This window comes from Haliotis rubra, unplaced genomic scaffold, assembly GCF_003918875.1.
Source record: "Haliotis rubra isolate DU_JTF1 unplaced genomic scaffold, ASM391887v1 Scf577, whole genome shotgun sequence".
Taxonomy (NCBI): domain Eukaryota; kingdom Metazoa; phylum Mollusca; class Gastropoda; order Lepetellida; family Haliotidae; genus Haliotis; species Haliotis rubra.
Window position 1 is genome coordinate 620,339 of NW_025767276.1, and position 17,669 is coordinate 638,007.

Consider the following 17,669-nt stretch of genomic DNA (forward strand, 5'->3'; position numbering starts at 1 on the left):
TATAACCTATTAAGGATCAGTTAACACAGATGTCATTATTCGATAGACTAAGTTCTAAATAAATAAATAAATAAATAAATAAATAAATAAATAAATAAATAAATAAATAAATAAATAAATAAATAAATAATAAATAAATAAATAAATAAATAAATAAATAAATAAATAAATAAATAAATAAATAAATAAATAAATAAATAAATAAATAAATTGATTAAAACGTTGGCCACTCCTGCCCAATACAATGATTAGGTTTCCTTCGTCAGTTACTGTTGTCGGTGAACTCTCCCACACCTCAGTAACCAGTACCTCACACACTTAGTTTGTTGAGTTACTTACTCACAAGTCTTCTTGGTGTATCCTTTACTGACATCTGCCACGAAAGTGCAGTCCGCCACATCGCAGATGCCATTCGCACCAAAGTAGTCTGCAATATTAACACAAGCAGTTGATATGTACTGGAATGAAAGCCTCGACGCCAGCGTCCCTCACTCAATAACTAACTCGGGCGGTGGGGTAGCCTAGTGGTTAAAGCGTCTGCTCGTCACGCCGAAGACCCAGGTTCGATTCCCCACATGGGTTCAATGTGTGAAGTCCTTTTCTGGTGTCCCCGCCGTGATATTACTGGAATGTTGCTAAAAGCGGCGTAAAACTAAACTCACTCACTCAGTCAATAACTAATGTCCCTGTACAAGATGCCAGATTCAATGAGACACGCGGCATTTATCAAAACTACTTTTATTTGTTTTACACATCATTTTCCGATAACCGTGACTGTAGTCGAAAAAACGATTATAAATGTGGATCGCTGCTGCATCCTATCAAACACTGAAATCAAACACTGATCCAAACACGATTTTGTTAGCCCGACGTTGACGAACGAACGAACGAACGAACCTACCACATCTATACAGTATCGTGACGTAGTTTTTATCTGCCAACTCTTGCAGCGTCGTTCGTTCCTTGCTCTCCCCAACACACCCGTGCAACTCCGTCGACAGACAGTGGACATAAGTCTTCAAGTCTCTGCATCAGAACGAGACACGGGTTTCTGTATGCATTTCTACTTTACAGTTTAATTTAAAGAACACAGAAGTGAGAAAACTAGAAGGAAAATGCAGGACATTTCGGGTGACATGTTCAATAAAAGACGTTTTCTACTATTTGAAAAACTATTAAAGCAATACTGATTGTAGGTGGTCATGTGCTGGTAGGAGTTGTCCCCCTTGGTCTAGTTGTGCAAAATATGCATTCCTGTTCTACTTGGAGCAGGAATCATGCACATGACATGCGCTCTTCACAAGTGAGCGAGTTTAGTTTTACCCAGCTTTTTTGCAAAATTCCAGCAATATCACGGCGGGGGGCACATCAAACATTGTACCCATGTGGGGAATCGAACACTGGTCTTCGGTGTGACGCGCAGACGCTTCATTTACCAAACCAAGTGAAATGAAAATATTCAAGTGAAATTACACATCTGAATTACATTAATAAGATATACACTGTTATTCGAAAATGACATGGGTACAATGTGAGAAGTCCATTTCTAGTGTCTCCCGCCGTGTTATTGCTGGAATATTGCTAAAAGCGGCGTAAAACTAAATTCACTCACTATGGAATACAAGCACACTACCTGCACAAGTTTTACTCACTCACACACTGCTGCGGTGTAACTTCCAAACAGTTGGACAGTGGACAGTGCTTCGCTGGGCACGCACTCGCTGGACAGGCACGTGCCATGGCTGCTGGGAGTAGTCACCACTAATCAAATGGACAAGGACATTTTAGATAGATATTAATGCACAAATACACAGTATGAACAAATTGACAATAGTGTCAATATCTGTAACATGCAATACTAACATCCAGTTACTAACTTAATTAAGGGAGGCGTTAATCTGTTTATACACCAAGGGCATCCATTCATTATACCTCGATAAAGTTGAACTCTGTTTGTCGGGACCTTGTTCAAAACCATTACCATTAGGAGCTTCCTTAAATTATGGTTTCAGCTCACGTTTGTGTGATCTGCTAATCTAAAAACTCGTTAATCAGACCATTTCACTTGGCAAGTCAAAACGTTGATTACACAACAGTATCGTTTCCTGCTGACTGGGTTCCGTCCTATTGCGCACATTAGTACAATAACCAGTCCAGAATTTTGAGACCAGTTCATTCAACTGGATACATAAATATTAATCAGTATTATTTGATACATCAAAGCACTTGCATATTGCAACACTACGTCATTCTAATCCCTGCAAACACGTCGTGCTGCGTGCTCTGTCGTACAGCGTGCTCTGACAAACGGAAATCTGGAAATCGTGGAAATCTCAAAACGAGGCTCTGGCGCTAGAAACGTTTGGCGGTATGGTACGTACTTGATATTATATCAATCACATTGCGCGTTACAAAACTACACTGAATAAGCGTAAAAAATACATAACAGGTGTATCCAGTGAGCCAGATGAATTGTGAATCATTTTACGACCTCACCAAACAGGGGCAGTCTGTGACGTCTTAGTTAAGGTAATGCTGCCTATACCTCGCCATAAAATATCGTAATACAATGTTATTAAAGATTAAAATTAACATTAGCTTCTAAATACAATTTTCTTATGAAATAAGAAATTGGAATTCAGTGTAACCATAGTTGTTTGTGGTGAATATTTTCACTTTCACACGAGAAAATTTGGATCGGCTGAAAAGTAGGTCATTGTCTGAATAGGTTAGTGAGACTCATGTTTCGGTTTGGTCCGCTCTTAGAAGTTTCAATTCCATAACACAACTGCCCCTTAAAACTGAATTTAAGGATGATTACGAAAAGACATACAATGCATTTACAGTTGATACAAGAAAGTGGGAAAATAGTCACATTCACAAATATAGAAAAGTGGTGCAAAAGTTTGAGGACACAGCTAGACACAGTGTTGATATTGTCCAGTTATTTCCACTTAATGTGTTGATGAATCCACATTGCCATTTAGAATGTGGTCAAATGTAACATTTGTTATGTTTGGGATTACACTTAGTAAAGTACAGTCTTGTAGTTTTGTTGGGTTGAGTCCCATCCGGGGGATTCGAACCCACACCCTCAGTGTCGGGCACCTAATCGCCATCACACCAAGTCAGCCGTCTAAGCAAGTCAGCCACCGCGGCTTCCACAAAAATGGAAGTCGGACACCTGCAGGGTACTTCAGACCACGGAATTTGTGTATCCCTCTGATAAGTGTAAATTGGCACAGTTCCCACGGCCGAAAGCTTTGAATACACAATGCCATTAAGAAAGTTGTCAAATGTATCATATGTTATATTTGGGATTACACTTTCTCAGTGAAGTACAGATTCTAGTACTTTTGTTGGGTTGAGTTAAGTCGCCCATATGATATTACCATGCAGGCAGACATTACTGTTTGCGGGAGTGAGTCATTCTGTTTGCCCATAACTGTGTTATCTCCATAGGACCGGCATGTTATACACAGGCTGATCGCTGAATGTGATAGCGCAGTGAGTGAGTGAGTTTAGTTTGACGCCGCACTCAGCAATATTCCAGCGGCGGTCTGTAAATAATCAAGTCTGGACCAAACAATCCAGTGATCAACAGCATGACCATCGATCTGCGCAATTGGAACCGATGACATGTGTCAATCAAGTCAGCGAACCTGACCACCCGATCCCTTCAGTCGCCGATTACGACATGCATGGGTTACTGAAGATCAATTCTAACCCGGATCTTCTCGGGTCTATGCTTGTACACATATTATCCTAATTTTGAAGTTTTGTGAATTATGTCGCGTGTGCAGATGTGCAAGTGTAAGAGATCGAATTCGAAGACTGGTTTTCTGTATAAGGGGAGTGTAACAGTTGATTACAATACAACATGGCGTGTTATGACAACCCTTCGGAATATTATTGTAGGGAACTTGACAACTAATTGCATCAGTAAAAATATTTACTCAACATTATTCATATAATAAACGACATACCTGATAAAACGGCAGCAAGACAAATGTTATTCATTTCGACCCTCCCTTCTGTTACATGTCCATGTGGTAGACTGTATACCGTTAAGGCCGCGCACATTATTTCATTCGCGAATCTGTATCTATCCGGGTATATTATGGATCCTAATTGGGCGTGAACTATGCTTACTCACTCACAGATCGTCCCACGAATTAAATATGTACATGCAAGCACTGTAAGTACAAACTTTATGCTCTGATATTTTAAAAATCCTTTAGACCCTTGAAGATCCGGGTTAGAATTAATCTTCAGTAACCCATATGCTTGTCGTTAGAAGCGATTAACGGGATTGGGTGATCAGACTAGCTGACTTGGTTGACACATGTCATCGCTTCCCAACTGCATAGATCGATGCTCACTGGATTGTCTGGTTCAGACTCGATGATTTACAGCCAGCCTCCATGCAGCGGGAATATTGCAGAGTGCGGCGTAAAACTAAACTCACTCATTCCCTCGCTCACTGAAGGTTCATTAAAGATAAAACGTCAGTCCTAGAAACAAACTGTCACCGAGTCTGCCTTATTGTCGAGTATTCGGAGTAAACATGAACCAACACTACAGCGTCAGTCAATGGCAACCAAGGAAATCTGTACCCAGACACGCTATGCTTAATACCCTCAGTACATATCGGTTACTTCACTATGAGTTTATCGTGTTGTTTCATCTCAGGTCCTGACGCATCGGGTAGACCGTGGGCCTTTATACAAGCACGTTGTGGCTGGAAATCGTCAACGTTGGCCGTGTTATTCCTTGTTTAAAGCCTATCCTCAATGTCCGTTGGTATTACGGGGTATCGCGTATCAGGAAAGAGCACCAGAGCACCAAGCTTGCCGATTTAATAATGGATATAGGTAGTATTTCATGGGCGGATCCAGCAATTTTGAAAGCAACTCCCCATTGGCTCCGCCAACGCAAAAAACATTCTTCAATGTGATCTTAAGTCATTTTCAAGGGGAGGGTGGGGTGGGGCGGTCCGAACACACCACTACCACCCCCTCTCTGGATCCGCCACAGTATTTACTTTGTGTTCCTATTTTTAAATATATAGTATTGACAGAAACAAATATTCATTTGAAAATATGTACAATAACATTTAGTCGATAACTTTCTTCTCTGGTGGGTTATAAGTAAATAATTCGTATACAATCCTCTGAGAGTATGTTACAAAGGCAGTACCGTTCCTCTCTCCGCACAGTCAGCGACCGTCTCCTCTGGAGCCACACTAAAAAACATAGGTGTATTCCCCAAGGACTATATGGGATATGGTATGAGTGAGTGAGTGAGTATGGTTTAACGCCACTTCGAGTCCCGACAAAATAGAGCCGGGGGACACCAGACATGGGCTTCCCACATTGTACTCATGTGGGGAATCGAACACTGTGTCTCCCGAACATCTTGTAGGCTACCCCACAACTCCGGGTTATATTTTGACATAATGTGAGGTGAAAATGTGTAAGTGAATCTGAACTTCGCCATACAATCTCATAATCAACACGGTTAATCTGTAGACCTTGGCGCTGAGAGAGTGGATTGAATCTCATCATGTAATAAACGCCCTACTGATACCGGAATAGAATAACGACGTGTGTCTAAGCACTATCATTTACATGTAACGTTCGACCATAGTGTTGATATTTGCTGAAGAATACGTTCTTGTTGATTGTGTGGCAATTATGCTTCGCGTGGCCTTGATGGTGCTTTTCTTTACACGTGAGTGCACATATTTATTACTCAGGTTGAGTAAAAACATTTCATTATGTATTGAAGAAAAGTTGAAGAATTAAGACACTGTTTGATAACGTATCCCTAACATATTTAGGGGTGGTGGGGTAGCCTATCGGTTAAATCGTTCGCTTGTCACGCCGAAGATCCGGGTTCGATGCCCCAGAAGGGTACAATGTGTGAAGCCCATTTCTGGTGTCCCCCCCTCCGTGATATTGCTGGAATGTTTCCAAAAAGGCGTAAAACTAAACTCACTCACTCAAGTAAACCAAAGGCTGACAGCATGAGCACCCATGGCATCTGAACTCGTTGAAATAAAATTAGTCTGGTCACACGTTGCAACCATTAGTCGGTGCAAGCAGGGTGTGATGAAGACCTATTTTACCCCTAAATACCCAGGAATGAAGTCTTTATAGGAAGGGCTCGATCGAATGACATTTGGATTTCTCGATTTTATTCAGTTTGAATGGCGTGTTACAATTTGAAGTTGTAAATTCGGTGTAAGGAAGGACACTTCACTTGACAATACACACGACTATGTCAATATAAACGAAGGCTTTTTGTCATTATGTACTTTATGTATACAGTCCATCAAGAGAATCGACAAAGTGAGACAGGGATCTATAATCAGGTGGATCTCGAGCTTCCTTTCCCATAGAACCCACTGTGTTAAAATCAACAACGTGCTTTCCGGCATCACTCCTATCAACACTGGCGCCCCACAAGGATATGTCCTCTCCCCGGTATTGTTCATTCTGTACACCAAACGAGCACCGAGGATAACTGTTCAACAGTAAAGTTTGCTGATGATACTGCACTAGTCGCTCTCCTGACAGACTCTGAAGAAGGTTTTCGGTCTGAAGTCAACAAATTCACAACATGGTGTAGCAGAAACATCCTTCAGCTCAAATGTTTTCGGTAACTGGTGTATCTATTTTACTGTTCTCTGTTCAATGATGGTTTGGTGCCTTTCTCTCCAAAACAAAAACTAACTCCAAAAGTTGTAACCACCAGTTCAAAAATTGTCGGCATGAATTTTAACCGCCTTTGTCATATGTATGAGAATCGTGTTTTAATGTCTGCGAACAAAATTTTATCCAACCGGTCTCATGAATTACATTCTTGTTACCATCTTTTACCATCTGGACGTAGATTCCTCGTCCCTAAAGTTCGCACAAAAAGGTCCAAAACATCTTTTACACCTGTTAGCATTAAACTTTTAAATGAATGTTAGACTTAGCCACAATTTGAAATGCATTTGTCTACTAGTCTCTTACAGTTTACACTGGTTATTCTTCTCATCCTGTTATTTGTGTATTTAAGGTGATCGTGCTTCTGTGCTTAATATCTTTTAATCATGCTGTATGTCTCTCTGTTGTAAAACGAATCCCTTTGTTGGGCAATAAAGTATTAAAGTAAAAGTATTAAATATGTTAAGTGTTGGGTTTTAAATATCACGCAATATAATGGCCGGGACACCAGAAATGGGCTTTATACATTGAGCCCATGTGCCTTCGGCGTGACAAGCGAATGATTTAACCAATGGGCTACGCCACCACCCCTAAATATATTAGGGATACATTATCAAACAATTTCTTAATTCTTCAACTTTTTTTCAATACATAATGAAATACTTTTACGCAAACTGAGTACTAAATATTTGAAAAGCAAACACTTTAACCAGTAGGGTTTTCCCAGCCAGACTGAGAGAGAGTTAATCCGTGACGAGCAAACGCTTTAACCTCTACAATACCCCCTTGCCCCATTCAAAATGAGAAACCGGTAATGAAAAAGCTTAATAATTGGCTTACACTTACGCCATTTGCTGGAATTATTTTTACATTTAAAGGAATTGTTACGTACCACAATGATATGTGTTGTTTTAAAATAGCGGGTATGTTGTCCTCATTATTATCTAATGTACTTGTATCTTGTGATATTTAATTGTATTTTCTGACATTGGTCGAACTCAGGATTGTGACACGTTTCTCTGTCTAAGAATATTTCACGACGAATTTATCACCGCAGCAGAAAACAAGACGGCAGCATGTAGGTAAGAGTGAGTGAATTTGTGAGTTGTCTCCCTTTAATTGTCTCGCTTTAATGTTGGATGAAACCGCGAGATGATGCAGATGGAAGGCGGTCACCTCTTTGGTGAAACCCATGATCACAGAAAGGATATGCTGCTGACAAAGCAGGGTCTATTACCAAAGGCGAATACGGCTTTGAACTGATTATCAGCGAATCCTGACTTGACGAAGGGCCCTAAGTCAGCATGAAACAGGGACTGATGACTACAATTTGATGTGACTTAGATACCCGTAAAGACCAGAGAACGCCGATGACATAGTGAGTGAGTTTAGTTTTACGCCACACTCAGCAATATTCCAGCTATATGGTCAGTAAATAATCGAGTCTGGACCACACAATCCAGTGATCAACATCATGAATATATATTTATCTACGCAACTGGGATACGATGATATGTGTCAACAAAGTCAGCGAGCCTGACCACCCGATCCTGTTAGTTTCCTCTTACGACAAGCATTGGTTACTGAAGATCAATTCTAACCCGGATCTTCACGGGTCCCGATGGCATAGATCTTGGTTAATGAGGACTTCTCCTGACACAGAAAATGAGTTAGGAGATTAGCACAGGGGAACATAGTCTACCAGTGAATTCTGCTTTAGGGGCTGGTGTGATTGAGCAGTCCACAAGTTTAGTCGATTGCTCGTTGCCCCGAATCTCGATGTCGATTCGCCATAAGAGTGTGAAGTCATCAAAACTGTAGTCACTAATAGTAATGGTAAGTCCGCCGCCGTTATGCTATTATGCCATTGGTGTCATATCAAGTGCAGGCGACATCACTTCCTCCAAATCGTCAGTGATGCTATGACACAACAGATCATTCCTCTACTTCTCTGGCCAGCTGTTTCAGCCGATCTGTCGACGAAGTAACATTATTTGAACAAAATAGACAAAGCCAAGACATCTTAAGAACTACCAACTGACAACTGACAGTGACCATACGACATGAGGACTTAGTACACCTCAGGAAGGACGAAGTCCTAAGCTTCATGAGATGTCACGATTGTCAAACATTGAATAATTGTCAGACCAGAAAGTGATGTTCTATCCATTTCACAAAGGCAACAGCTTTACACAAGACAGACTCTCCAGCAGTTTATTCCTCTACCGATATAGGGGAGGTGGGGTCGCCTAGTGGTTAAAGCGTTCGCCGAAGACCCGAGTTCGATTCCACATGTGTAATGTGTGAAGCCCATTTCTGGTGTCCCCGTCGTGATATTGCTGGAATATTGTTAAAAGCGGCGTTAAACCATACTCTCTCATTCACTCTACCCATAAAGATCGGTCTTGCAAATATACTCATGCCAATAGTGGTTGAATTATATTAATAGGCTGGCGGTGACAACCATTATTGGCATGAGTATATATCAAACATCCGCTTGGTTTTGGCAGTGCTGTGGAAGACTACGTGGACTGTGTGGGTCAGGCCACCAACGACTGCACCACACTGGGCATCGCTGAGCTCCAGATAGCGGCGGACAGAATGAAGACCCACGCCGTCTGTAGAGGTAGGTTAGTGGAAGTCTTAAACAAGCAGTATGGTTTAATGGGACCTCACATATTGAAAAACAAAACCATATAGGAATCAAGAGCCCTTTTACGCTAGTATCATAACATGTTGATGATGTACAATTGACGACAATGCTAAATAAAATCCAAATTTTTTGATCGGCATTTTAGAAGCTAGTGAGTTAAAAATGAAGCATACAATTTTATGGATGACAACTTGTTTATTGCGTAGAGACGTCTGGATGTAAATTTTTACTCCTTTAGCAAGCTAAACTATGCAATGAACAAGAACTGGGATCCAAAGCTAGCTTGACAACGGTGTAGGAATCTACATCCAAGCGTCGCCCTATGCAATAAAGAAGTTTTCATCCATAGAGTTGTATGCTTCATTTTTAAACTTCAAATGCTTGAAATTTTCAAATGGTCAAGGTATTCCTATGGAAGTCTTTAAGATACTTTGTGTAAGATTCATGTGTGGTAATGCAACAAAATAAACATGTCATCACATAAAAATATCGGCTTCTCCGTTGTATGTTTAAAACATACTGCGAAAATGAGACCTAGATTTAGTGACTCATTCAGTATTGTATAAGCATTAAGCGGAACATATCGTCCATTGACTGCAAAGTCCACCCGCGTCATACATGAAGCCCCAGGTCAACATGTGTGTAGCTATTCTTGTCCTAAGGTTGAACTGAATTCTAAGCCCATGGATGTACAGTAATGCTATGCTTTAAAGAGGCTAGTCAAGATAAACGGACAATGCACCTTAGGACGACAGTCTCTCTTAGAGGGACAATGTGATAATTTAATATTTATATTTTTTTAGAAATTACTATATAAACTATTAATCATTTCTAGACTTGTGCAAGTCTAGGGTGTAGCAGGTCAGTTCTAGATATGAGCTCTGGCAATAAGCTCTAAAAGGCCAACACACTCATAAGACTGGTGGGCTGATAGCTATAGGGAATCATCGAGCCAAGTGATTGAGTGAGTATGGTTTTACACCGCTTTTAGCAATATTCCAGCAATATCACAGAGGGGGCTTCTCACATTGTACCCATGTGGGGAATCGAACCCGAATCTTCGGCTTGACGAGCGGACACTTTAACCACTAGGCTACCCTACCGCCCCGAAATATGAAATGACCGCGGACCTATAACAAAGCCAATATAAACACACCCACATAGCAACATAACAATAATATTGCTGCAACAGTTTATTTGTACATGTCGTTCTGAAGGTATTCAGTATGTTCAATTTGACATTTCAGGAACTACATTGTCTCCCGCACTACTGTGGCTGATAATAGGATCCATCTTTGTAACCTGTTGGAACTAAAGCCAGGATCGATTGCCATTGGTCTGACTGTTGTCCAAACGCTGACATTGTAACATTTATTATGATGCACGCCATTGGGAATATCACATCCGAACCAGGTAGAAAACCTGTAGGACGACTTAGTGTAATAAGGTCACAATAGCAATTCAATTTCTTACCAAAATGATAACAATTAGTAATAATTTTGCTCATCATTTGGAGAGCAGTTTATGTATTTCCACACAAATAATCTGATTATGCCAGAGTATTTTTTTGGACATATTTGTTTTGTATTGAGGCCAATATGATCGCTCACAATCTCTCATTAATGAGGTGTTAAACAAGTTTGTGTATCTAGCAACGTGTGTATTGTCAGACACAAACCATGACTGTTGGGGAGGAGTATTACCTCTTGCGAGAAGCATAAGAAGCATGCTTAAAGGCACAATGTCACACACTTTCGACAATATTTTGGCCTATATGATATATAATGGGGCATGTGCACTCACTTTAGCTTCCTATTGATGCAATAAAAGACTTATTATCCCTTACGACTTGCCTGAAATTGATAATTGAACCTTCGAGGCGAACAGCTTCCAACAGAGAACACTTGCCACATATGGAATGTAAACAATTGCTCCGTACATCGAAAAATGTCGCATGCGGTGTTGTCAGTGTTTGCCGAACTGGTTTCAATCACAAGTCGTTTGTATTATATTCGTAAAGAGCGCTCCAAGGGACATAACTCTATGGGGTTCAATATTGGAACGTCGTCCTCACGAAATAAAAGAAGTTGTTATCCATAAAGTTTGTTCAACATTGTACTTTCCCAACTTCTAAAATGCCACTCAAGTCGATGGGGTTTGCTTGAAGTAATGTTCGGTCGGTAGAGGGCGCGAGAGCCGATTCAAACTAAATACCTAATACTTGTTTTAAAGAAATTATAAGGTAGCTTTCCTGAGGTCTGATAGTATTATTGTGAGAAATGTATTCTTTATTTTTAAAGAAGTGTGGTGTGATATAGTGCCTTTAAGATGGACCAAGGTGGCGATGGATTATTTTTCACAGCATTGCTTATAACATCTTAATGGGTTCATAAAGTACAGAAAAACAAATTACATATGTGATATACAGATTCCAAAGGCCTTTGACAACAGCTGAATATTTCACAAATAAAACCGACACATTTTAAGCTTGCTAGGAAAGTAAACAGTTTTTGCAACAAAAGCCACAAAAACAGATAGTAAACAACAATATCCAAATTTGGAAAATGACAATTTGAACAACAAGTGTACCGTTTTACAAATTCAAACCTTCAAAAAGACCCCAAAGATCAGATGACATCGCCTTTTTCAATGGTATAAGTTAGAAAGTTTGAATACAGTAGTGTTATTAAATAGAAAACAAATAACTTTCACTCTCAAACACAATAAGTTTCACAGATATATCAGATATATACACAAAATACATGTGCACAGATTGCTATACTGATGAACGAAGGATTCCCTTCCCTTGAATGTACAGAATCTTGGATCAATGATGGGGATAATGGAGAAGCATGTGTACTTTCTGAAATTAATATTCAGAAATGTTATAATAAATTATTTTTTAGCAACCCAGCGTTGTTTTTTGTTGATTAACATACATTGCTGTTAACACGTCATCTGGCTGTAAGAGGCGACGCAGTGGAACGGGTGGTCATTTTAAGTGTTCTGATCGCGAGGACGTTGCTCATGATATTAATCACTGGTGTGTCTTGTACAGACTTGATAATGTTCCTACACATATAGTTGCAATCATGCACAGTGTAAGAACAAACAGCACAAATATATTTAACAACGAACAATACAAACGTATTTACTGACTGACTGACTGAGTTTAGTTTTACGCCGCTTTTAGCAATATTCCAGCAATATCACGGCGGGGGACACCAGAAATGGGCTTAACACATTGTGCCCATGTGGGGAATCGAACTCGGGTCTTCGGCGTGACGAGCCAACGCTTTAACCACTAGGCTACCCCACCGCCCCAAACATATTTAAGAGCAAACTACACAAATATTATCATCAAACTAAAAAACTACATTTAAAAACTAACAGTACAAACATTTTTAAAAACAAACTACACAAACTGTATATTCAACAAACAACATAAAATACTTTTAACATGAAACAACACGATTACGATAACCAGAAGAAAGGTATATGTAGTTCTTACTGACAAAAGCTTTGGCATGTTTACATTTTTAACAATTTTAAAACCTACCAACGGGCAATGCTATCACAATCTTTAGGTCTTGGCTCGATTATCCGCTATAGCTATCACTCCATCAGTCTAATGAGTGTCCATATGCTTTTACTCACACATTGTACGATGTCGTTCGCAGTAGAAAGATACGATTATATGAAGAGCAGCAAGTTGGTCGATGGCACCCGTAACTCTCACTATTTGTAAACAGTATGTCATTGTAAACTATAGTGACAGAACCATTACCACAGTAACAATATTTTCTTTTACGATAAGTACTATAAACAGATTAAAGGAACAGCCATGGAAACCAAAATGGCGCCGACTTATGCGACGCTTGTCTTAGGCTATCTGAAGGAAAAGTTCAAGCATAAAATCAGTCAAATTCTTGAAGAGGATGTTGCCCATTATTTCATGGATAATTGGAAAAGATTTCTAGACGGCTGCTTCATAATTTGGCAATATATATATGGACAGCCATTTATTTTCTTTGTGATAACATTAATGACGTTTTACGTGCCGAATATTTCTATTTTCTGAAGCAACAATTAATACACTAATGTTGATAATGTACCGCAAGAGGCGCTGCCGTGAACTAGTGTTTGTGAAAAACAAACGTTACCAAAACATTGTGTGGCCTCGCCTACAATAGATAAGTTGGTTATTATCTGTGGGTTGTTTTGAAATTACAAGCTCTAAAGGACTAATTTAGAATAATCAAAAGTTGGTTGATGATGTGGTGTTTCACAATGCGATATCAAACAGAGATGACAAGTGAGTTGATGATCTGGACGTGAAGCTTCACAATAGTGAAAGGGTAATTTTAACCGAGTCACTTCAAACCTTGGTTTAGTGTAGATACCCGTGGGAGGGTCCAACTCACCCGTGAAGATGACACTCTGTGATCTAACATCTCTTAGTATGAAAAACACTGTATATATCGAATTAAGGTAAGCTTTTGATGAACTCAGTCGGCTTCCTTTCATACCATTGTCATTCCTGTCTTGTTTCATTGTAAAAGTCTATACACTGCAGGTTTACCAATGGCTGATTGCGTCGCACGTACACATGTACAGACCATTTTTACCAAGTTAATGTCATGCATTGCAAAAGAGCGACAAAACAAACTACCACGACAATCGATGTTGTGGTTCCGTAATTCTCGAAAGATTAAATCTCAACGGAGCCATTTGTGTTTGTGCATTGAGTGCCATATTTGGTTGAACGGAGTACAGACAGGTTACTGCCACGTCAGTGTAAGGTAGAGCGGTAAGCGTCAATGAGGAGGTTAACAGGTAAGTCTACCAAGACTAATGTTTGGTGAAACATTTCAATGCATATAAAGACTTTGCTGTATGAATATATTCAGTATGTCCGGTAACCAGGTTTCTTCCGTATGATGTAACTGTAAACCGGATAGGAGCTGAGAACAGGAATACGAGATGGTGTAGGTTTGTATTGTGAGTCTTTATGTGGCTAGAGTATTGCTGGATTTAATTTCGTTAGGTCAACTGTGTGAATTGCGGGTGATACCAGTAGGGCAGTATGTGACTTTTACACACACACACATATGGTGTATATTGATATGGATGGATGAAGACAAACAGGCGCTATATATTTTTACTTCTGTTAAGAAACCAAGAATTAAATGAGGACTGATAGTCATAAAATGATCCTTCAAAGAAGGTGGTTGATAATAGATATCCCTTGCGAGAGAAATCTATACAGTCAAGCAAAATGTTCTTGAATGTGTTTCTCTCATCACAAGACATACACACTGGAAGATCTTCATCTTTTAATAAATATCCACGAGTAAAACGTGTATAACCAATTCGACAATGTCTTTTGTTGGTAACCAAGTCATGTCGGCATTATTGCTGACACAAAAGCAAAGGCGGAATCGAAAGCAGGTCTTGAGAAATCAATCTGTCGATGTCTGTATTTATATTGGTATAGAAAGTCGTACAAAGTACTGACCAGTGAAGAGTTCATTGTACAGTTCTAAAATATCAAGTATGAAAGGATGTTTTGAAGATGAACCATTAAGTGCCTGAAGACAGACGAGAGAGTCGGAGAAGATCATAAACTGCTTATATCTAGATTGGAGCTGAATGTATTCTAATGCTATTTGGATCGCTTTAGCTTCAGCAGTAAATATAGAACTGTTCTCAGGAATGCTGAAAGATATGATTTTAGATCCAGTGACATTTGAAACCTTGCCACCATATGTAAAACTTGAACGATGTGTGTCATATTTAGCTCACAATTGTACATGTTCCTGTTTAGAGATAGTCTTAAAAATCTGACACAATTCAACCTAAGTAAGTGGAAGATCTACTTCAGGTCTGACTATTTGCCAAGGGGAGTAGATTCAGAAATTATATTCAATTATATTCATGTCGATACTACATTTTGTAATATGAGGTTTGATCCAAATCCCAAGTGGAGGTACAAGTTTGAGTTTGTTTAGAAATAGTTCCTCATAAGGAGGATGAAAGACCCAGTTATATGCTGGTCTGGATGGGTTTGAACGTAACTTAGTTAAATACAGAACGGCGCTGTTTAAGTGAGGGCCTCAACGTACAGATTCTCTATTGGAGATGTTCTAAATGCACCAAGACAGAGCCTCAGTTCTTGGTGGTGTTTACTGTTTAAGTTTTGTAAATGCCGCATACAATTGAACCGTAATATGACTTAGAACAAATGAGGGATGGACACAACCGGAGAAGGGTTGTTTGGTCCCCACCCCGATTTCGAATTATCAACAATCTTTAGGAGATCAAGAGCCGTCAAGCACCTAGGTTAAGATGTTTAATGCGGGGTAAAAACCTCAAATGTCGGTCACAAATAAGATCCAAGAACTTGGTCTCCTCATAAACTTTGATAGGAGTACCCTTTAACGACAGTTGGGGACTTTATGTGATCTATAATTCGTACAAAAATATATGTCTTCGCCATGGACCAGGTAAAACCATTATCGAGTGACCACTTTTTAATTTTATGGAGACAAAGCACAGTTGTCTTTCTATTGTGTGTATATATTTGCCTTGACGGGATACGTTGAAGTCATCTACAAACAGTGAACATCAAAGGAGTTGTTCAATACTTTGCAAAGGCTGTTGATTTTAATGGTGAATGATGGGACCGACGAGATACTGCCTTGTGGAACACCCTGATTATGATCATAGGATTGATCCAACATGGAAATTGTCTGTCAGTTATAGGACGATATATAGACTTACGCGAACGACCCCTCAATCCGAATAGCTCCTAAAATGCCATGCTTCCAGGCTGAATCATGAGCTTTTAATAGGTCGAAAACATGAGATACAGTATGCTGTTTCTTCACGATGAATATTTTATAAACACTTCTATACACACAAGGTGGTCAATGGTACATCTATTGTTTTCTATTTTTGATTGTTTGATCAGTATGAATTCGGTCGGTTTTCGGTATGGACATGACAACTGCGTATCACGAAGGAGGACAATTTCCTGATGTCCAAATATCATCAAGTGTCTTGAGACATTCTTCAGGCAAGTGTTTTAAGAGTTGATTATGTATATTATCGTCTCCAGTTTCAGTATCATGACATTGCTCAAGAGCGATATTGAGCTCATGAGGTGAAAATACTTCATTGTAATCTTCACCATCAACAGAAGTTGATTTCTTCCGTTAATGATTTTGTTGAAATTTCTGAAAATAAGGATAATAATTTGATGATGAAAAATGTTTGGCTAAAGTTTCACCTAATTATCGATTCATCAGATTTATCTGTTAATATATCAAAACCATCTTTGATAACGTGAATGCTTGTTTTGGAGCCCTTATCTTTAACTCTTTGAACCATTTTCCACACCTTTGATATTGGTTTACATGAATTTATTTTAGATTTTAATGTGTCGAGGACTGGCGTTTATTTTGTTTAGCAGCTCATTTTGCCTTGGAACCATTTATGTTTACAGTTTTGAAATTTTTAACTGTTGGGTTTCGGCGGAAATACGTTTCTGCCTTTCCACTAGCCTGTTTGCAATCATCACGAAACCATGTGATGGTTCATAGAAGAAATAGGAATAGTTCATCAGCCATACTTTTCAGTTGTTCTTAGAGTAACTGAATAGGGACTGGAATATGTCTGTCCCTATTCAGTGTTTCAGAACAAAGGGTTTGAAATAATGGCCGGTTTTCTTTGGTAAAATTCCAATTGAGGGGTGGTAGGGATGGTCGCCTTACGCATAGTAGGGAAATGGTCACTTCCACCTAGGTCATCACAGATAGACCAGTCAAATTCATTAACGAAGAGCAGGGTGTTAAAGTAATGCGAAATGTTAGTCGGACTGCAACAGCTTGAAGATTGGTAGTAATTGGAACAATGCTATGGATTACGTCCTGTCTCACCAAGATGGAAGAACCGTCAGTGAGTTGTGTACCCGGAGGCGAAAAGTAGTTAAACCAATTATGTTTTCTCATAGCACATTTGTAGCTAAGATACATTTCTTGAAGACACATTGCTGGTGATGTAAAATGTTGTATTAAAATCTGTAAATTGTTCAAGTTATTCCTAATTCTTCTGCAATGCGAACTGATTATGTGGGACGATTGAGTCATGTTGGTTCAATAGGTGAACGTTCTCGTCGGGAGGAGGAAGGATTCCTACTGCTCCGCGAGGATGGGGTTATATCTATATCAATAGCTTTAAAGAAGTTATGGACAACTATCTCTGAAGATGAAATTTTCCTGGTCTGTTTTTTATTTATT

The 17,669-nt window shown here is 39.4% G+C and overlaps 1 protein-coding gene across 1 annotated transcript in view; it reads right to left on the reverse strand.

The window, feature by feature from the left end:
• Window positions 1–4,067, reverse strand: part of LOC124254592 — a 29,125-nt gene extending 25,058 nt beyond the window's left edge. The window contains exons 1-4 of the mRNA XM_046688425.1: window positions 3,987–4,067; window positions 1,653–1,761; window positions 902–1,026; window positions 340–427 (exon numbers count right to left, since the gene is read on the reverse strand). Coding sequence (XP_046544381.1) covers window positions 340–427; window positions 902–1,026; window positions 1,653–1,761; window positions 3,987–4,020 — 356 coding nt within the window. The 5' untranslated portion in view covers window positions 4,021–4,067. The remainder of the gene's footprint in view (window positions 1–339; window positions 428–901; window positions 1,027–1,652; window positions 1,762–3,986) is intronic.
• Window positions 4,068–17,669: the final 13,602 nt, after the last annotated feature.